This window comes from Eretmochelys imbricata, chromosome 23 (assembly GCF_965152235.1).
Source record: "Eretmochelys imbricata isolate rEreImb1 chromosome 23, rEreImb1.hap1, whole genome shotgun sequence".
Taxonomy (NCBI): Eukaryota; Metazoa; Chordata; order Testudines; family Cheloniidae; genus Eretmochelys; species Eretmochelys imbricata.
The window spans coordinates 12826551-12846957 of NC_135594.1; the positions used below are offsets into that span (position 1 = coordinate 12826551).

Here is a 20407-nt window from a genome sequence, read left to right on the forward strand (position 1 = left end):
TAGCCAGAGACGGACCAGCGCACTGTGGTGCCCCTGGCCGAGGTGGTGGGCTGCCACACGCTGCGCAGTCGGGCGCCGACCGACCGGGCGGCATACTTTTCGGTCTATGCCTACCCGCTGAAGAAGAGGAAGGTGGCAGTGGGGTTGGGGCGCGGGCGGCAGAGGGCGGCACGGACCTTCCAGGTGGATGGGGCTGACGACTACGAGAAGAACCAAGCGGTGGCGGAGAAATGGGCGGCTGCCATCAAGTGCCTGGTGCTGGGCATCCCCGTCTCCAGCGAAACAGGTAAGGCTGCCCCTATGCTGTCTGCCCTGCTTCCCTCCCAGAGCTGGGGTGAGAACCCAGGCGTCCTGGCTCCCAGTCCCCACCCCTGTTGCCCTAACCCACTAGACCGCACTCCCAGAGCTAGAAATAGAACCCAGCAGTCCTGGCTCCCAGGCCCCCCCCTGCTCTAACCACTACACCCCACTCCCCTCCCAGAGCTGGGGAGAGAACCCAGGCGTCCCGGAACCCAAGACTAAGTTCTCTCCAGTTTGACCTGCCGTAACAATAACAAAACAGATGCTGTTGCAGAGACCCAGGGATGGTTCTGTCCGGCGCCCAGAGATGGGACGTCAGCCCCCCCTTAGATGTTTCACTGCCCCGGCCCTGAATGTGTGCCCGGGACAGGAGGCTGCAGCCAGCGATGGCTCCGTGATCTCAGCTGCTGGAGATCCCTGAAACCAGACCCAGCGAAGAGGGGCCCCCTGCCCTGCCAGCCCCTTCTGGCTTTGCCTGCGGAACAGCCTGGGGGAGGGGGGCGGTGTTACAGGCACCAGGATGGGGGCCCGGATGTCTGGGTTCTCTCCCTGGCCCTGGGAGGGAAGGGAGGGTCTGGTGGTTAGAGCGGGGAGAGGCGGGGAGCTGGGCAGCAGGATGCCTGGGTTCTCTCCTCGGCCCTGGGAGAGGGGTCCAGCCCCTAGAGTATGGGGCAGCTGGGAGACAGGCTATCTGGATTGTTTGTGCCCGCAGGTGGGGCTGGGGACCCAGTGCTTGGGGCCCGGATTGTGACGCCTAGGTTCAGGGACCTAAGGCTGGGCGCGGCCCCGTCCTTTCCTTGTCTTGGGCCGGGATCCAGGGGCAGGGCCAGGCTGGGCTTATTTGTCTCCGGCAGCCTGGCCAAAGGTCGATGGATTGTCTTGAAGGTGGGGCTGTCGGATTCTTTGTTCTCCGCCCCCCACAGGCTCCCCTTGGGGCCCCAATTTCTTCCCCCCCCACCTTTGGTCTAACCCCTACCACATCAGGGGCCCTCAAGAAGCCTCCCGAACCCCAGGGGTCAGGATCCCTCCTGCGGGGGCTCAGGGTTGCCTTGGGCAGTGGCTCCCCACCTCTCTGCACCTGCTGAGGGATTAGGGAGGCCTGAAGGCAGATCTGGGCTGGGGGGGGCAGATGCCATGGATGGGGGCTTGCTGGCATGGTGGTTGGCTCCAGGGGGTGCCTAGGGATGGAGTGGGGGGGCTGGGGCATGGGTGTGCATGGGTGCAGCGGAGGGGGGGAGGTGTGTGAGTGGGGCTGGTTGGTTGTGGGGCATGCGGGCATTGGGTGTATGTGGGGATATCAGCTCTGCCTCTCTGGGCCAGGGGACCTTGCAGAACCTGCCACACTATCAGCCCTGGGTGTAAAGTGCAGCCGTCTCCGTCTGGGGAACTTTTGACTTGGAGTGAGGAGCATCCACCTGCTTCCAACCATTAGATCACACTCCCCTCCCAGAGCCAGGGAGAGAACCCAGGAGTCCTGGCTCCCAGCCCCCGGTTGGCAGATGCTAGGAAATAGATGAGTGTTTGCATGCCCCAGCATTCCTTCTGCAGTATGTGTGGTGGTGGTTCTGGGTTAATCTTTCCTCCCTGCACATCCTCTGGGCTTCATTATCTACTTCCCTCACCCTGCCGGGCCTTGTGGTAAGGGAAGGGGTGCCCTGGCTGCATGGAATAGGGCTGGCACTCTCCCTTGGCAGTCTGTGCTGGCCCCAGCTATGCAGCCTGGAGTGGGGTCGGCGGCTCAGTAGAGGGCACTCTTCCTGTACCCTATGCCAGAGGGGCTGCATCTCCTTGCCAGGCGAGGGGTCCATGTATAACCAGCCCCTGTGTCCCACCCCAGAGGGGTCGCATCCCAGTGCTGCGCAATGGGTTCCTGTATAACGAGCTGCCACATTCCACCCTCCTGCCACTGTCACGCTGGCTCGGAAGCTCAGGGCGGATCAGTCTAAGTGTCTCTGGATCGTCCTGGGTTTCTCATTACATGACCCGACCGTGTTGCAGCTCGGCTGCCTGGCTGGCCGTTAGCCGCACCGCCTGGCTGTGGCGTCCTTCAGCGGTTGGTGCCTCGCTTTGTGTCCGCCACCTGTGGGGGTTTGCTCTGTGGCTCGTTCCTCCTGATGAACGCACTGGAGACGTGTCGATCACGTGTGGTCGGGGTGCTCGACAGCTGGAGTTTGCCATCCTTTTTCTCCGTTGCGAACGTGATCGCCCGGTTCTAGACTTGGCGGCTCTCTGACTGAGTGACGTCTGGCCTAGAAGTGTCCATAGGCTCTTTCAGCCTTTGTGTCCGACTTGGCCGACTCCCTTCATAGATTCTTTTCCAAAGCCGGCTCCGGAGCTCTGAGTTGTCGTGCCATCCGGAGCTGTGCAGGACTGTGGCCGGGAGCCACTATCGGTGTCGATCTGTAAGTCAGAAGAGCGAAGGATGGGTCTTCCCTGCTGTGGGATTTTTCTTGGCTCTCTGATTTCCTCAGCCTCTCCATTTGCTTGCAAGAAAGGTGGGCTACTGGTGATGTGACCAAAATGACTGAAATCCCGCTGCGGTGAATTGTGGCCTGTTGTTTTCTACCGGATCTCCTTTCCAACATCTAATATCAAATCCTCCATGTTCTTCCTGTTGTGGCTGTGACCGAGAAGGTCATTGGTCTTTGATCCCGTGCGCTCCGAACGCAAGCTGTCGTCTCCGTAAGTCGGTTCTGCAATGAGCCGGCCCGGGCTGCCCTCCAGGGCAAGTCACGGCTGCGTGAGGTGACTTAGGCTCTGGTTGGGGTCAAAGGCGATTGTAAGTCTTGCCACGAATGTTCAGTTTTGCTCTCCAGGCAGGCTCTTTGGCATCACACGTGATCAATCCCAGAATGATGTCTCATCTGGATCGTCTATCATACGAGTCCCCGCTCAGACCACGTGGGTGTGGCAAACTGCTGCAAAATGTCCATATTTTATGCATTTATTAAAGCATGTGCCTTGGGCTGGAAGTGTCGTCTCTTGGGATATGAATTTTCCGCAACTTGTGCGTTTAGGCTGTCAGGCTTTGGCGTTTGGAGTTTGACCCTTTCGCCTGGGAGATTTCTCTCCTTGCCTCCAAGGTTTCATGGCAATGATTTGTCCTGCCATGTCCAAACAGCTGCTAAGCTGGTTTCTGGTTTTTCAGGTTTGGCCAGCTACCCTCCCCATTGCTGGGGTTTGCTGTTTGAACAAAGTTAAGTCTGGCTTTAATTGTAACTGCCATGCACCCAACGCCCAGTCTTGCTCTGGTGTTTTCATGTTGCCAGCCAATGCATGCAGAGCTCTTCTGAAGCCGACAGCCTTTCCCCCTGCTCCTTGAGCTCTCTGCTGGACACCTGCTGTTCCATAAGGCACGGTTCTCCGCGGCATAAAGTAGGCACCAAAAATCGGCAGCACCCTTATCTGGTCAGCCTAGCAACAGGCTTCAGGGAAGTCAAAGCATGTACTGATTGGCTCGGAACGGAAGGAGCGCCTTGCAGATTGCCCCTCTCCTTGGGGAGCTTTGCCAATGGGTGGGCTAGCGAAGATGAGAGATTCAGGGGCTTTGAGGTGAGACCGGGTGATTGGAGCCTGTGGCCTCTGTGTGTATGAGTGTTTTGTTTTGTTAAATGCTTCCTGGCTGCAGCATTTATTACTTTGGTGTTTCCATGTCCCCGCTCTGGCTCGCTCTTGGCAGCCCGGCGCGTGTACCCTGTGTACAGGAAGCAGCGGGGCTGCTAGCACGGCAGGCGTCCGTATCAGATCTGGACAGAGTACAGGGCTTCCCTCGCCCGGCTGGATCTTCTGTCAGCCTTTAATGTGCTGCCAGGGGGGAGGTTAGTTCCGGCGAGGTGTGTGATACCCGTGGGCATCTGGTGGCTCAGCAGTTCAGCATTCCATTACCAGCCCTGTAATCCCAGCCCCCGCGCCCCACCCCAGAGGCAGCCGCATCTCAGCGCCGGGTGAGGACTCCCCATATGAGAGTTTCCTATGCTGGGTTCAGACGCTCAGTAAACCCTCCTGTTACGCTGGCTGAGAGTCGCTCTGGGCTAGGGAACAGGGGGGCATTATTCCCTCTGGGAGTGGAGGCCCCGGGGGTCAGACAGGCGTGCTAAGGCTCGGAGAGGTGCAGTTCCAGGAGGTGGAGGGGCCTAACCCCCGAGAGAGTGGACCCCCGAGAAGGGCTGTCGCACTGAAAGGGGTTCCCCTCAGGGACTGCACAGGGCCACGAGTGGGCACGACCTGGGAGTCCGTAAGACATACCCAGCTCCCGCGCCCCACCCCAGAGGCAGCCGCATCGCGGTGCCAGGCAGGGTTCCACTGACCTGCTGTCCCCGCTCTCTCCTTTCAGAGATTGCTCCCAGCCTCCTGCCGCGCCCGCGCCGGCTGCTTCTGCTGCTGAACCCGTTCGGGGGCAGGGGCCTGGCCCTCCAGTGGTGCCAGACCCACGTGCTGCCCATGATCACGGAGGCGGACATCAGCTTTAACTTGATCCAGACAGGTGAGGGGGGACCGGGGGTGGGAGAGAGAAGGGCCTGCAGCCTGAGGGGGCAGGGGCAATGAGTTAGGGAAGGGCCTGCGGTCTGGGGGGCAGGGGAGACGAGTTGGGGTGGGGGGAGGGGAAGGGCCTGTGGCCTGGGGGGTAGGGGAGATGAGTTGGGGAGGGGACACAGTATGGGGGTAGGGAGATGGTATGGGGGTGGGGGAGGGGAAGGGCCTGGGGGGTAGGGCAATGGGATGGGGAGGAGGGCGAAGGGCCTGGGGGGGAGGGGGAAGGGCTGGCAGGGGGAAGGGGCAGGGAGACGGGTTGGTGGGGGAGGGCTGCATGTCTGGTGCCCCATCTCTCCTCTGCTCCCAGAGAGGCCTAACCATGCCCGGGAGCTGGTGAAGGGCATCAACCTGGCAGAATGGGATGGGATCGTCGCCATCTCGGGGGATGGGCTCCTATATGAGGTAACACCCCCCCCCCCCAACAGCCTCAACATCCCTGGCACCCTCCCCTGCTGCAGATCTGACCCCACTCCCCTCCCAGAGCCAAGGAGAGAACCCAGGAGTCCTGGCTCCCAGGACCCTGCTCTATTAGACCGGGGTGGGCAAACTTTTTGGCCTGAGGGCCACATTGGGGTGTGAAACTGTGTATGGAGGGCCGGGTAGGGAAGGCCGTGCCTCCAGAAATGGCCTGGCCCCCTCCCATTTCTGCCCCCTGACCGCCCCCTCCTGGGACCTCCACCCTCTGTCCAACCCCCCCTTGCTCCCCATCCCCTGACTGTCCCCCAGGACCCCCTGCTCCTTATCCAGACCCCCAGCCCTGGCCCCCTTACCATGCCGCTCAGAGCAACATGTCTGGGAGCTGCGCCTCCTGGCTGGAGCCAAATGCACTACCCTGCATCAGCGCGCAGCCCAGCCGTCCAGAGCGCTGCCCGCACGAGAAGGGGCTGGGGGCAAGCCTCCTGGGCCAGGAGCTCAGGGGCTGGGCAGGACGGTCCTGCGGGCCAGATGTTGCCTGCAGGCTGTAGTTTGCCCACCTCTGTACTAGACCCTGCTCCCCTCCCAGAGCCAGGGGGAGAACCCAGGAGTCCTGGCTCCCAGCCTGGCCTGCTGTCACCACTAGCCTCCACAGCAGTTCACCTCTCTGCCGGGCAGGTTCTCAACGGGCTGATGGAGCGCCATGACTGGGAGGAGGCGATCAAGATGCCAGTTGGGATTTTACCGAGTGGTTCGGGGAACGCCTTAGCCGGAGCCATCAACTGTAACGCAGGGTAAAGGCAGTGCTAGCGGGGGGACTGGGAACCAGGATGCCTGGGTTCTCTCCCTGGCTCTGGGTTGGGAGGGCGGGTCTAGTGGTCGGGGGGTGAGAGCCAGGACTCCTGGGTTCTATACCCAGGTCAGGAAAGGGAGTGGGGGCCGGGGTGTGTATATGTGGGTGGGATGGGGGGGTGCATGGGGAGCAGATGCGGGTTGTGGAGAGTGGGGGGAGACTCCTATCCCGCACTTCCTGCCCAACCTGCTCTCCCCATGGGGGCTGGGGGTGAGCGGCTCCCTCCCCTAGCAAGGGGCGGTGTGGTGGGGGGTGCTTTGCTGGAGGACTGCATCCCCTGGCTGGGCGGCTCACCCCCAACCCTGCCCCCCAGCAGGCTGGAGCAGGTACTGGGCCTGGAGCTGCTGCTGAACTGCACCCTGCTGCTGTGCCATGCAGCCGTGGCCCCACTGGACCTGGTGGCCATCACCATGGCCTCGGGCACCCGCTGCTTCTCCTGCCTCAGCGTGGCCTGGGGCTTCGTCTCGGACGTGGACATCGAGAGTGAGAAGTACCGGCACATGGGTTCCGCCCGGTTCACGCTGGGCACCCTGGTGCGCCTGGCCTCCATGCACACCTACCGCGGGCGCCTCTCCTACCTGCCTGCCACCGATGCCACCGCCCACCGGCCCATCTCCCGCAGCATCACCGTGGCCCCCAACGGCCACCTGCCCCTGCAGCGCGTGCCCCTGCATCGTGCCCTGTCCGACATGGGGTTGTGCGAGGAGCGCCACGCCTTCCGGGGGGCCGAGCCAGCCCCCGTGCCCTGCCCCTCGCCCGGCTCCCCGCCCCCCTCCTCCGCCTCCGTCCTGCCCCCGCCCAGCTTCTCCTTCGAGCCCGGGCCAGGGGAGCTGCTGGCCGGCGGGGCAGGCGAGGCCCGGGTGGGCGGCCCCCCAGACGAGCTGCTGGTGCCGCTGGGGCAGCCGGTGCCCGGCTCCTGGATGACAGTGGAGGACAACTTTGTTCTGGTGCTGGCCATTTACCAGAGCCACCTGGGGGCTGACCTCTTCACCGCCCCCTTTGCCCGCTTCGACGACGGGCTCATCCATCTCTGCTTCATCAAAGCCGGCATCTCCCGCGCCGCCCTGATCCGCCTCTTCCTGGCCATGGAGAAGGGCAGCCACTTTGAGCAGGAGTGTCCCCACCTCATCCATGTGCCCGTCCGGGCCTTCCGCCTGGAGCCCCTCACCCGCAAGGGCACCCTGACCGTGGACGGTGAGCGGGTGGAGTATGGCCCCATCCAGGGCCAGGTGCACCAGGGCCTCGCCAGACTCATCACCGGCGTCAATCGCCTCAAGATCGCCAGCAGCTAATGCCCCTGGCTGGGCGCGGAGAGAGGGGCCCCAGCCTCCTCTCCGGCCGGCTTGTTTCAGGAGGTAGCAGGAGATGGCTGGCGGGGTGCTGCCCTCCCTCCTGGGGTCAGGGGGTGCAGCGGGTGCCAAGCTGTTGCCCCTGCCTGGCTCCTGTCTAAAGCTGCCTATTTATTCCTTTGATCCTGGTATCATCCACTGAATGAATGTAACGCAGAGGCGTGACCCTCCCCGTGGCAGGGGCGGGGGTGTTTCCCACCATGTGGGGGTCACAGGAGAGAAAGGAACGGGAATGGGAGGTGCTGAGCATGGTCCTTTTTCATTCCCATCCTATCATGTAGCCAGGGGGCGCTAGGGCGTCAGAACCGGGGCGCGTTCCCACCGCCTGCCACTGGGGGGAGGCGGTACCTGGGGGGGAGAGCCAGGCGGCTGGTGCTTCCAACCACCAGGGGGGAGTGGGATGGGCTGGCAGGTGTCTGAGTGTGTGCAGTACCCCATGTCTCCCCCTAGGGGCTGGAGGTGGGGCTGCAGGCAAGACATTCCCATTACACCCAGGGCAGTGGGGGGAAGTGGCTTTGCAGACCAGTTGCTGCAAAACCAGGATAGAACCCATGAGTTGTGGCTCCCAGCCCCCCCCCCCCAGCTCTGACCACTAGACCCCACTCCCCTACCCAAGCAGTAGTTAAAACTTTGGGATGGGAGTGGGGTCTACTGGGTTAGTGTGTGTGTGTGTGGGGGGGGGGGGAGGGAGTCAAGACTCCTGGGTTCTTCCCCTGATGCTGGGAGGGGAGTGAAGTCTAGTGGGTGAGGGCAGTGGTGGGCCAGGCGCACTGGAGCCCGGCAGGGCCCTGCCAAGACGCAGCCTGGAGCTTTCTTTGCACTAAAACCTCTGTGTTCTGTGAATGGGGATGGCCAGGCCTCCTGTGCCGCTGGAGGGGAGCCCAATGTCTGTCTGTCCTGTGTGTCCTTCTAACAGCTTCCCCCCCCCCCCCAACTTTGATGTGAGCAGGAAACTAGAATGAGCTGAAAGTGATCAGATCCCTGGGCCCATCTACCCTGGTATCCCCCCTGCCCTGTCCCTCCTGGGCCAGATCAGCCTTGTGGGCCCATCTACCTGAATATCTGACCCTCTGTTTATCTGCCCTATGCCCATGGGCCCATCTAGCCCAGTATCTGACCTTTTTCCCTATCAGCTCTGTTAACTCATTTTCCCTGCTGTCCAGCAATGCAGTGGTGTGTGTGTGGGGGGGGGGCAGCTCTGACTCCCCCCGGGGTGCCTTGCGAAGGGGGGGGCAGCTGGTGTCAGGCCCTCTGTTAATCCCGTGTGTGCTGCAGCTGCCATCGCTGTTCCCACATCTTGTCCCTGTGTTGAAGTGATTTAGACCTATGCAATAAAGCAAGAGCATGAGGCCTCTGGGCCGTGCCCTTCATTCAGCTACTGGGCCGGGCCAGCAGGGGGCTGCGGGTCGGGAGTGAGGGGCACTGGCGGAGCTGGGGGGAGCCCAGGGTCGGGCTAGCCAGGGCTGTGGGTCAGGAATGAGGACCACTGGGCAGGGGGGAGTCCAGTGCTCTGGATCCCCCATTAGTTAAAGGGAGGAGGACCCTTGTGAGTTGCAAAGCTGGAGGTGAAATGAAGGCGCAGTGCTGGGTTTGACCACTAGGGGGCATCACACCATAAGTGTCAGGTGAAAATAAACAAGGCCCCATCACCTACTAGGGAATGGGGCCTTTCCCCTCCAGGGGCCACTGGCCCTGAGCTGGCCCTAAGGTGGAGACTGGCTGGCTTGGGAATGGGGCCCAGGGCCTTTCCCTTCTAGGGGGCATGGGGCCTAGCTGGCTTGGGGGTAGGGAACGGGGTCCGGGGTCTTCCCCTCTAGGGGGCGCTGGCCTCCGTGGGGTGGCTCTGACCCAGCCCCCGAGCCAGCTGGGGTCCCTGCGTGCTGCCGTGACACACACAACTGTGCTGATATATATTAGGGCCTGCGTAATAAAACCTGCTGGTGACCCATGCCCACGAGGCAGGGGTGGGGCGTTAAACCCAGGGGCTGACCCTCCCCCAACATAGCCCTGCATCATACACCCTCCCCCCACAGAGCAGGGGGCAGCCCCCGCAGGGCTGCACCCTCCCACCCCCTATTCAAAGAACACTCCCACCCCCAAGCTCTCTGTTCATCGCTTTCTCGGCTCTTTTATTGCCCTGGTACAATTGGCACCAGCTGGCGGCCGCGGCTGGCTGCCCTTCTGCGTTCCTCCTTGAGCATTCGGCAAGGGAAAAAATAAACCATCCAGAACCTCCCCCCGACCAGGCATTGAAACGGAGCCCTGCATCTCAGACCCCCCCTTATATATTTTTTTTCTTTCTGTATGAAATAAGTTTCCTTCCCCTCCATAAAAATATAAAACAGCGTCGCGCGCTGGCCTGGGATCGCTGTGGCCGGCCGCCTGCCCCCCCACGCAGATCCCGCGCTGCTCTGGAATAGTTCTTCTCCCCCCAGAAAAGTTCTCTCTTCTGCTGAGCTGCAGTAGCTGTGTCTGTCTGTCTGTCTGCCCCCCCGGAAAAACAGATTCACGTGCCGCTTTGGAAGTGCCGCCTCTGGCTGGCCGTCTAGCCCTGCTCCGAAAGCGGAGCTCTCCCACGGGCGGCGCTGGCTGGGCCGGGTGGCGGTCTTCTCCCCCAAATGGCCTAGCGGCCTGGGGGGGCTCTGTCGCGCTGCCTCGCCCGCTCCCCGAGAAAAGCAGCCCGCGGGCGAGGATCTGGCGCGCCAGTAAATGCCCAGGGTCCGTGGGGCAGCGCCTGGGGCCCCGGCTTCATAAAAACACCCGGAAAGACAGAAACGCCCTGGAAAATGCTAGCCGGCGAGAGGGAGTGGAAGGGGCTGGGGTGGAGGCCGGGCGGGAGCCACGAGGCGCAGGGCCCAGACAGGCCGGCCGCACTTAACAAAATATAGAGCGAATCGTTAGAATAATAATAATAACAGTTAAGGAGAACTCTCCCCTCCCCCCACCCTGCCCTGAGCCCCTGTGCAAACCCGTGGAGTGTTCCAGGGGGGACGCGCCGCACGTCCCCCCTGCCAGCAACACCGGCGCCTCAAAAGTGCTCAGAGTGCAAAGGGTTAAAGGATCAGGGCTGGGAGCCAGGACTCCTGGGTTCCATCCCTGGCTCTGGGCAGGGGGTGGGGTTTGGTGGTTAGCTCAGGAGCCAGGGCTCCTGGGTTCGATCCCCAGGATCGGCGGGGGGTGGAGCTCCGGTAGTTGGAACAGTGGAGAGCTGGGAGTCAGGACTCCTGGGTTCTATCCCTGTCCTGAGAGGTCAGAGGTTCCCCCCTGCACCCCCACCACTTAACCCCACTCCCCTCCTACAGTTGGGGAGAGAACCCAGGAGTCCTGGGATTCCAACCCCCCAGCGAAGTTACTGGCCTTGCTTGCTCTGAAATCTGATGGTTGAGAAGCAGTTTGAAGCAAGAAGGGAGAGCGGGGGTGTGGGGCACTAGGGTAAAGGACCCCCAGGCCCCAGAGGACTGTCCCAGCCCCAGCCCACCCCCCTACTCAGTCCCTGGCTGTGACTGATAGAAGCCACAGGTTCCTATTACTACTCGCCGCCACTAGGTGACGCACAAGAGCTGGCAAAGTAACAGCCCTTGGTCTCTTTTCCAGCACCGGGGGTAAAGAGTTGGGAGTCAGGACTCCTCGGTTCTACCCTCAGCTCTGGGAGGCCAGAGCCCCCTCCTCTAACCACTGGCCCCCGCTCCCCTCCCAGAGCCAGCGATAGAACCCAGGAGTCCTGGCTGCCAACCCCCCCGACTCTAACCCACTAGACCCCACTCCCCTCCCAGAGTGGGGGATAGAACCCAGGAGTCCTGGCTCCCAGCCCCCCTCATCAGATAACCCTGCCACCGACTGGCTCTGTGCCTCCCACCCACCTCTTCCATTCAGTGGGGCGGGGCGCGTGTGTGCGCATGCCCGCCCAAACCCCTGCTTCATCCTGCTGCAGGGCTGGGGGGGGGCACATCACCAGTTCAGACCCCCCCCCCCCGACTCCGGCCCGCTCCCCGGGAAAGAGTCAGCCGGGCTCCCCACTTCCGCCCGGGAACGGGGAGCGGGGTCCGGTTCCGAGCCAATGTCTCTCCTTGCTCCTGGTCCTGGACAGTCACTTCCACCCGCGGGAGCTGGCTGGAGCCCAAACGCCCCCGCGCGGGGAGAGCCCAGGAGCGGGGAAAGGGGGAAAGAGGGCGCCCCCTTGCTGTGGGGAAGCAGCCCCCCCCACCGTCCGCGGGGGGGCCGGGGCGTGTGGCGGAGCAGGCGGCCGGCGTCCTACAAGGTGCCATGCTGAGACTCGTACTTGGTGAGGATGGTGCGGTAGCGGGAGAGCTCCTGGCGGATGCTGGCCACCTCCTGCCGCAGGACGGCGTTCTCCTTCTCCAGGAAGGCGGCCCGCACCGTGATCTGGTTCTCCTTGAGGCGCCGGGCGTCCCGCGAGCGCTTGGCCGCCTCATTGTTCTTGTAGCGCCGGTTCCAGTACTTCTCATCCTGCGGGGGGGGGGGGGGGGGGGGCCGTGGGGCAGAGGGAGAGAAAACGAACGAGAAAGAGACTTGAGAACAGCCGGCGCCCCCTAGAGGGGACAGGCCCCGTGTCCCATTCCCTGCCCCCCTGAGCCAGCCAGTCCCTGCCCTGCAGCCAGCGCCCCCTAGAGGGGACAGGCCCCGTGTCCCATTCCCTGCCCCCCTGAGCCAGCCAGTCCCTGCCCTGGGGCCAGATGGGAGCCGGCGCCCCCTAGAGCAGACAGGCCCTGTGTCCCATTCCCTGCCCCCCTGAGCCAGCCATTCCCTGCCCTGCAGCCAGCGCCCCCTAGAGGGGACAGGCCCCGTGTCCCATTCCCTGCCCCCCTGAGCCAGCCAGTCCCTGCCCTGGGGCCAGATGGGAGCCGGCGCCCCCTAGAGGAGACAGGCCCTGTGTCCCATTCCCTGCCCCCCTGAGCCAGCCAGTCCCTGCCCTGGGGCCAGATGGGAGCCGGCGCCCCCTAGAGGAGACAGGCCCTGTGTCCCATTCCCTGCCCCCCTGAGCCAGCCAGTCCCTGCCCTGCAGCCAGATGGGAGCCGGCGCCCCCTAGAGGGGACAGGCCCCGTGTCCCATTCTCTGCCCCCCTGAGCCAGCCAGTCCCTGCCCTGCAGCCAGCGCCCCCTAGAGGGGACAGGCCCCGTGTCCCATTCCCTGCCCCCCTGAGCCAGCCAGTCCCTGCCCTGCAGCCAGCGCCCCCTAGAGGGGACAGGCCCCGTGTCCCATTCCCTGCCCCCCTGAGCCAGCCAGTCCCTGCCCTGGGGGCAGATGGGAGCCAGCGCCTCCTAGAGGGGAAAGGCCCCGTGTCCCATTCCCTGCCCCCCTGAGCCAGCCAGACCCCGCCCTGGGGCCAGATGGGAGCCGGCGCCCCCTAGAGGGGACAGGCCCCGTGTCCCATTCCCTGCCCCCCTGAGCCAGCCAGTCCCTGCCCTGCAGCCAGCGCCCCCTAGAGGGGACAGGCCCCGTGTCCCCATTCCCTGCCCCCCTGAGCCAGCCAATCCCTGCCCTGGGGGCAGATGGGAGCCAGTGCCCCCTAGAGGGGAAAGGCCCCATGTCCCATTCCCTGCCCCCCTGAGCCAGCCAGACCCCACCCTGGGGGCAGATGGGAGCTGGCGCCTCCTAGAGGGGACAGGCCCCCTGCCCCACGACACCCCCCAGAGCTGGGACTCACCTTTTGCTCGTCTGGCACTTGGATTTTCCGCGCCTTTTTCATGATCGGCTGCGGTTTGAGCTCCTCATCTGAGAACCGGTGCTTCCGGGGGTCGAAGGTCTCATGCCCCGGGACGCTGGATAGTGCCAGATCCGCGGGGTCAGGATCAAAGTTCATCAGCACCTCCACTGCCTCGGGGTCCACCGGGCTGGGTGTGTGCCGGGAGGCGGGGGTCACCGGACCTGGGGACAGGATGGGACGGGGCCGGACAGGAAAAGGTCAGAGCAAGGGGCATTCCCACGTCGCACCATCAGATGGCAGCACCAAGCTATCCAGCTGTCCCCCCTGCCTAGCCCCCCCCACCCCAGCACAGCACCACCCCGGTGTAAGGGGCCCAGCGCTGACAGCCAGGGGAGAGCGCCCCCTGCTGAGCCCCCCCAGCAGCTGGCATTTCCTAGGCGGGTGCCTCATGCAAGCCCTGACCTGCTGTGACCCTGCTTAGCAGGAGCTCTGCAGGGATCAGGCGTGGGGCAGCTGTGAGGGCACCCTCACCCTTCGGGGAGCTCTGGTGCCAGGAGGGGATTAGAGGCGGGTTTACAGCCAGCAGGACCTTGCTGCTCGCGGGGATCAGCCAGGTACTGGGCAGCCTGGCTGGGAGAGATCCCAGCACCGCCCGGGACCCATAAACACCTGCCGGGGCGGTTCCCCTGGGAGGAAACTGCCACCCGCACGGTGCGGGGAAGGGACTTGGACAAAGTCACAGAACAGGAAATAGAACCCAGGAGTCCTGGCTCCCAGACCGGTCCCTGTATCTGTGTGTGCTTGTGTGTGGGGGGAGGGAGCTGGTATTCCTTTCCAAATGGGGGGGAGGGTGTTTGTGCACAGCAGGTGTAGGGTGCATACGGGGTGGGGGCTGCAGGCAGGGTGCAGGCTGGGAAGCGGGGGAAGGAAAGCAGGCAGGAGGCAGGGTGCCAGGTGGGGGGGGGGGCAGGGAGATGCAGGGAGTGGGTGCAGGACAGGGTGTGGGGGCCAGGGATGAAGGTGGGAGCAGGGGGCAGAGAGGCGGTTGCTGGGCACAGGGTGGGGACTCTGGGCAGGGAAGCACAGAGCACGGGGTCACAGTGGTTTGGAGGGCAGAGGGACTGGGGCAGAAAGCATGTGGCAGGGGAATTGCGGGGCTGGGGGGGACAGGGAGCAAGGGGGGCGGGGTTGCAGGACCAGGGAGGGGTCCTGAAGTGAGCAAGGAGGGTTGCACGGCAAGAGGTTGGAGGTGGGGCGGTGCAAGGTCGGGGGGGCAGGGCTCGGGGGCAGGAGTGCAGGGCGGGGGGAGCAGGTTGCAGCGTGGGCAGGGGGGAGGTTGCAGGGCCAGAGCAGCAGGGAGTGAGTGTGGGGGAGGAGAAGGGGATTGCAGGTGGGGGCGTTGCAAGACTGGGGTGATTGCAGAGCGGGGGGGGGCGCCGCGCGGGGGGAGGAAATTGCAGGGCCGGGGGGAGCAGGGAGCGAGCGTCGGGAGGAGGCTGGAGGGAGGGGGAAGCAGGGAGAGAGGGGGGCGGCAGGTTGCAAGGCTGGGGGAGGGGCAGGGCGGGGGGGGGGGAAGCTTGCAGGACAGGGAGCGAGCAGGGCGGGGGCACGTTGCAGGCAAGGGGGGAGGGGGGGCAGGCCGGGGGGGCGCGGGGCGCCGCGCGGGGGGGGTTGCAGGTCGGGGGGGGCAAGGTTGCAGGCCCGGCGAGGGGGGGCGCAGGGAGCCGCGCGGGGGAATCCCGTGTCTAATCCGCGGTCTCGTGTCCCCGCACGAACCCCCCCGCCCCGCGTCACGTTCCGCAGCCTCCGCCCCCGCGTGTGAGGGGCCGGGCGGGCGCACGTGGGCCGGAGTGTGAAGGGGGGGCGAGAGGGGGGATCCAGCTGGGGGGGCCCAGAGGAGAACACGGCGGGGTGGGAAGGGCCGGCGACATCCAGAGTCCAAGGGGGGGGTAACCCCGTGGTGGCGGGATTCCCCGTTATGGGGGGGGTTGGGGGATAACTCAGTGGTGGGGGGATTCCCCGTTATGGGGGGGTTGGGGGATAACTCAGTGGTGGGGGGATTCCCCGTTATGGGTAGGGGGGCTGGGGATTCCCTGGTATGGGAGCGTCCCTGGGAGCAATTCCCTGGCATGGGGCCATGTGCACGCTCCCTGGGAGGCTTGTGGGGCTGTAAGTGGGGCAGGCCCAGGGGTCTGCCCCCTCCAGGTGTCAGAGACAGAGAGGCCGTGACTCAGCAGAGACCCCACGCCCAGACACAGCCCCCCTAAGCTGCTGGGCCCCCTAGCTCCCCTGGGCACTGCCCCCCGCAGCTCCACCTCCCTGCTTCCCCCCCCCCTGCTCCCTTCCACCCTCCCAGCACTGCTTCCTACTAGTGCCCCCTGGCCCCACTGCCCCCCGGCTACCTGCAGGGGCACAGCACTGGTCCCCGTCGCTGCTGCCCGGGCACTCGGCGGGCGAGGAGCAGGCAGAGGAGGTGCAGGAGGCCGGGCGGCTGAGGTCGACGGCGATGCCCCTGGAGGGCGAGCTGGTGGCCTGGCTGGCCGGGGAGAAGGGCGGCTGGGCCGGGCTAGGGGGGAGCCCGTTCTCCAGCAGGAACTCGTCCAGGTCCACGTACTCGATCTCGCTGTAGGGCAGGGTGCGCTCCCACAGCAGGGAGCCCAGGTAGGCACACTGTCCCGCCCGTGCGCCCCCCAGCTCTTCCTCCATCTTCCGCTCCTTCTCCTTGGCCAGGCCTGGAGGGGGAGAGAGGGGGGTCAGGACGCCTGGGTTCCATCCCTGGCTCTGGTTGAGGAGTGGGGGCGAGTGGTTAGAGCTTGGGGCGGGGGGGATCCAGGACTCCTGGATTCTCTCCCTGGCTCTGAGAGGGGAGTGGGGTCTACTGGTTAGAGCTAGGGGGTGGGGTGAAGGGGGGCTGGAAGTGTGCCCCTGCTGGCAGAGATGAGTCCTGCACTTTGTGTGTCTGCCGAAGGCCCTGCTGTGAGAGTCCACAGGGTGTTCAAATCCGTGTGAGTGTGGGAGCTGCGGGATTTCGCGGACGCGTTCCCAAGCGACCGAGTGTCGGCTCCCAGTGGCAGCCGGCCCGTGCTCACGTGGGGCGCTGGAAGTGCAATCCTGCACAGCTCGCTGGCTGCACGCACGGGGGAGAGCACAAGCACGCGCACGTGTGGGGGGTGGGCTGGGGGTGTGAGCGGTAGGCACGGCGCGGCACCACACCCAGGAATGCGGGAGCAAGCGGCCGGGCGTGGGGAGGATGCCCTAGCGAGCGCGGGCGAGCGCCAGGGAACGGAGTCCGCGAGTGCGGGCCTGTCCTTGTGCCCGCATGAGTGAGTGTGTGCACACGGGGGTGGGGGTGCGTGCCCCAGGAAGTGCACAAGTGCGTGGATCTGCGAGCACAAATGGGGGCAGGGAGCACGAGACCCCAGCTGGGCGCGTTCGCCAGAGACCCAGGAGGAGAAACTGACTGGAGCCCAGCCGGGCCCCCCGCCCTGAGCATGGCAGAGCCCCCCAGAGCACCGAGACCCTGCGGGCGGGGGGTGTATTGAACTCAAGGAGCGAGATAGCATGGTGAAGAGAGAGAAAGCCGAGTGAGACTGAGATAGGCAGAGTGGGGATGTGGGGACAGATGGGTGGGGTGGATGGACAGTCAGGGCCTGCACGGCGCCAGCCAGACACTGCCCTGTCCCCAGGCCCCAGCTGCTCCCCAGCCTCAGCCGCAGCCGGGCTGGCTCCCCGCACGTGCCGCCCGCCCGCTCCCTGCACACGTGAGGCCTGGCTCACCTCGGGCGACCCCGGCTCGGCTCACTGCAGCGTGCGCAGCTCAGGCTCTCCCCCCGCCCCCCTGTGTGTGGCCCAGCGGCTGCGGGTTCCAGCCTGGTGGGGGGAGCGGCCTGGCCCCCAGGGGAGGAGAGCCCCTTCTTCTCCTGCCTCCCACACGCAGCACTGTTGCACCAGCGCCTCAAAGTCACCCAGGGAGAGCCAGGGAGAGAACCTAGGAGTCCTGGCTCCTCGCCCCCCTGGCTCTAACCACTAGACCCCACTCCCCTCCCAGAGCCAGGGAGAGAACCCCGGAGTCCTGGTTTCTCATGGTCAGCTGACTGCATCACAAGTCCTCCTGTGATCCCCGACTCCCCTGTCCCCCCAAAACACCTGGGGTTCAGTGTGTCTGGCTTTAGCCTCTGGCTTCAAAAGCAACCTCCCCCCCCGCAACGCCTGGTGTCAAGGAGGGAAGGGATCAGGGAGCAAAGCATTCTGGGATGCCCCAAGAAGAGTGGGGAGCAGTGCAAAGGATTCTGGGATGCCCCAAGGAGACTGAGGAATGGCGCAAAGCATTCTGGGAAGAAACGAGCGGGGAATGGAGCGAAGGCTGCTGGGACGCCCTGTGAAGACAGCGCTGACAAGCGGCTATGGGCCGGGTGGGCACCCCACATCTCCCAGCCCCGTCCAGCCTCGACTCCAGGCTGCCCCTCCCTCTGCCTGCCGGCTGGCACGGGGCTGGAGCAGGTGGAGCAGGCGGGATGCCCAGGCAACACCCCATTCCTGGGGCCTGACTCCCCGGCCCATGTGTGGAGGAAGCCAGGTGACAGCCCCGGGTCACGCCCTGCGCTGAGTTTCTCCCATGCCCAGCGGGGCAGCGCCCCGAGAGCAGGGCTGAGTCACTGCCCAAGGGGCCCCCTCCCCTGGCACATATGGGAGGAGGGGCTGCTCATCCCTGGGGGGGGGCGCTTCCCCCGCACAAGCCTGCTAGTGCCCCTCAATCTCGGCCCGCAGCCCCCACGTCCCCACTCCTGCAGGTGCCCCTCACTCCCGACCCGCAGCCCCTGCTAACCCAGCCCTGGGCTCCCCCCCCCAGCTCTGCCAATGCCCCTCACTCCTGACCTGGAGCAACTCGGGGCCTTCTTCAGGGAGTATGTGCCAGGGAGGCTGAGTTCGGGATGGAATGGGAGGGGGCTACCCTGTGGCTAGCGAGATCCTTGTCAGAGCTTCCCCACCGGGGGGTGCCCCGGCTTGACCCCGGAGGCCACATCCTGGCCTGATGTGGGACTCGCCCATCTGTCAAAGCCGAACCCACCCCCTGCCCTGGGTCCACATGGGCAAAGGCGCTTGGCAGCTTTTTACCAACATTTCCTTAGGCAAAAAATAAAAAAAATAAAAAACATCCCTCAGTGCACGTTTCTCTGCCTCCTGTCACATCCCGTGTCCCGGCTGTGTGCTGGCTGTGGGGATTTAGAGCTGTGTGTGTGTGTGTGTCACGCAATTAGACAGTGAACCTGCACAGACCCTGCCCCCCAGACCTTCCCCAGCGCCTCGGGACTTTTCGGAACTTCCCAGTGGGAGCAGATGGGGCCGGTGGAAAACCAGGGCCGTTCCTGCAAACACACAAACACAAATATACAGGAGGCCGCACACACATGCTCTGCCTCGGTCCGGGCCTGTCACAAACACACAGATACACACACACACTCGGGTTCTGTCCGTCTGTCTCTCTCTCTCACAAAACCACACCAGTACACACACACTCTGCCTCTATCAGTCTGTCTCTCTCTCTCCCTCTCACACACACACACTCTGCTTGTCTTACAACCACACATTAATACAGACACACACGGCTTCTGTCTGTCCATCTCTTTCACACAGAAAAACACACACAAATACACACATACACAGACGCTGCCTCTGTCTGTCCTTCTCTCTCACACAAATACGCACGCTCTCTGTCTGTCACAAACACTCATTAATAAACACACACACTTACTCCACTTCTGTCTGTCTGTCTTGTACACAAAACCACACAAATACACACACACTCTGCCTCTGTCTCTCTCCCACTCACAAGTCAGTGCTCCTGGTGGCCCAGGAGTCCATGCCTGGGCCCAGCTGCAGCCAGGGCTGCTGCCCAGCGGGGTCCCCATGGCCAGGCCGGCCCAGAGGAATTTGGGGTCTGGGCACCTCGTGTTCACTGGGACCCCCTCCCATTTCACTGCATTTACACAGACCTTTGGGGGCCCCCTGAGCTTGGGTCCCGGTACAATTCCTCACACTTTTCCCTCCCTCTCGGCTGCCCCTTTCCAGCCCAGAGTGCAAATCCTGCCCCAGATGACAGCCAGCTGGGGGAGAGGGTGGGCACCACTGGACAGACAAATAAAGGCTGAAAGCAGCCAAGGGATGTGCTAGGCGGGCTGCCGAGGGGCACCAAGGGCCCTTTCCGGGGTGTATTTCCATATCAATATGACCGTGCTGGGCAGTTTGCCGACAGGGAGGGCAGGACGGATGGGAGGGCAGTATGGAGAGAGACTGCCAAGATTAGATAGGGGGGTTAGGGGAAGCGATGGATGGCGCGGTTCATGGTTGGAGAGATGACAAGGTTTGCATGGGGATGGAGGATGGGGGATTCCTATGGGGATGGACAGATGGATGGACAAACGGGTAGATGGATGGGTCGATGGTGGGGTTCCTATGAGAATGATGGATGGATGACAATTGAATGGATGGATGGGGGGTTCCTATGGAGATGGACAGATGGATGGACAAACGGGTGGATGGATGGATGGATGGATGGATGGATGGGGTTCCTATGGGGATAGATGGGTGGCTGGCTGGGTGGCTGGTAGGGTTCCTATGGGGAGGGATGGATGGATGGACGGATGGATGGATGGGTTCCTATGGGGATCGATGGATGGATGGATTGTAGGGTTCCTATGGGGTGGACAGATGGATGAATGGATGGCAGGGTTCCTATGGAGATGGATGGATGGATGAATGGACAGCTGGATGGATGGTGGGGTTCCTATGGGGAAGGGGGGACAGACAGATGGCGGGGTGCACATAAGGCTGGCTGGCTGGCCGGTGGCGTAGGGATGGCGATCACCAGCCTGACGGACCCGCGCAGGACCAGACAGACACACGGCCGCCAGGGCACTTACAGGTGGTCAGGTCCTTGGGCCTGCGCTCCGGGCTCTTGATGGGCCCCTGCAGGAGGCTCTTCAGGCTGACCATGCCGGCCCCAGGCACCCCCAGCGGCGGAGAGGAGAGCAAAGGGTTCGGCAGCCGCTCCGTGGCGCCCAGCTGGGCCGCTGGCCTGGCCATGGCCCGTCAGGGATCCCCGCTGTGCCCACAGGAGCTGGGGATCCCAAGGGCGAGGAGAGCTTCCCGGCTGATCCCTCGCAGCTGAAAGGATCTGGTCTGGCAACACGCTCCAGCAGATCCCTGCTGTGGAGACCCTGAGAAAAAAAATCCCAGCTCCCCAAAACAGCCGGCTCCCCCCTTAGTCGGGCAGCTCCCCGGCACCCACTTCT

At 64.0% G+C, this 20407-nt stretch overlaps 2 protein-coding genes across 3 annotated transcripts; one reads left to right on the forward strand and one right to left on the reverse strand.

Annotated features, from left to right (window-relative positions):
• Positions 1-167: 167 nt before the first annotated feature.
• Positions 168-8798, forward strand: SPHK2 (sphingosine kinase 2). 2 transcript variants are annotated; one of them, XM_077840451.1, is made up of 5 exons: positions 168-286; positions 4634-4783; positions 5141-5235; positions 5926-6041; positions 6414-8798. In XM_077840451.1, exons 2-5 carry the CDS (start codon positions 4741-4743, stop codon positions 7390-7392), a joined length of 1233 nt encoding a protein of 410 aa, XP_077696577.1. In that variant the 5' UTR covers positions 168-286; positions 4634-4740; the 3' UTR covers positions 7393-8798. The 2 variants fall into 2 exon arrangements, with proteins under 2 accessions (XP_077696577.1, XP_077696578.1); XM_077840452.1 differs by having other exon boundaries at positions 6417-8798.
• A 2521-nt stretch (positions 8799-11319) lies between these two features.
• DBP (D-box binding PAR bZIP transcription factor) lies at positions 11320-20198 on the reverse strand. Its single transcript, XM_077840462.1, has 4 exons — positions 20036-20198; positions 15518-15847; positions 13116-13336; positions 11320-11916 (listed from the first exon to the last, which is right to left on the reverse strand). Exons 1-4 carry the CDS (start codon positions 20196-20198, stop codon positions 11701-11703), a joined length of 930 nt encoding a protein of 309 aa, XP_077696588.1. The 3' UTR covers positions 11320-11700.
• Positions 20199-20407: the final 209 nt, after the last annotated feature.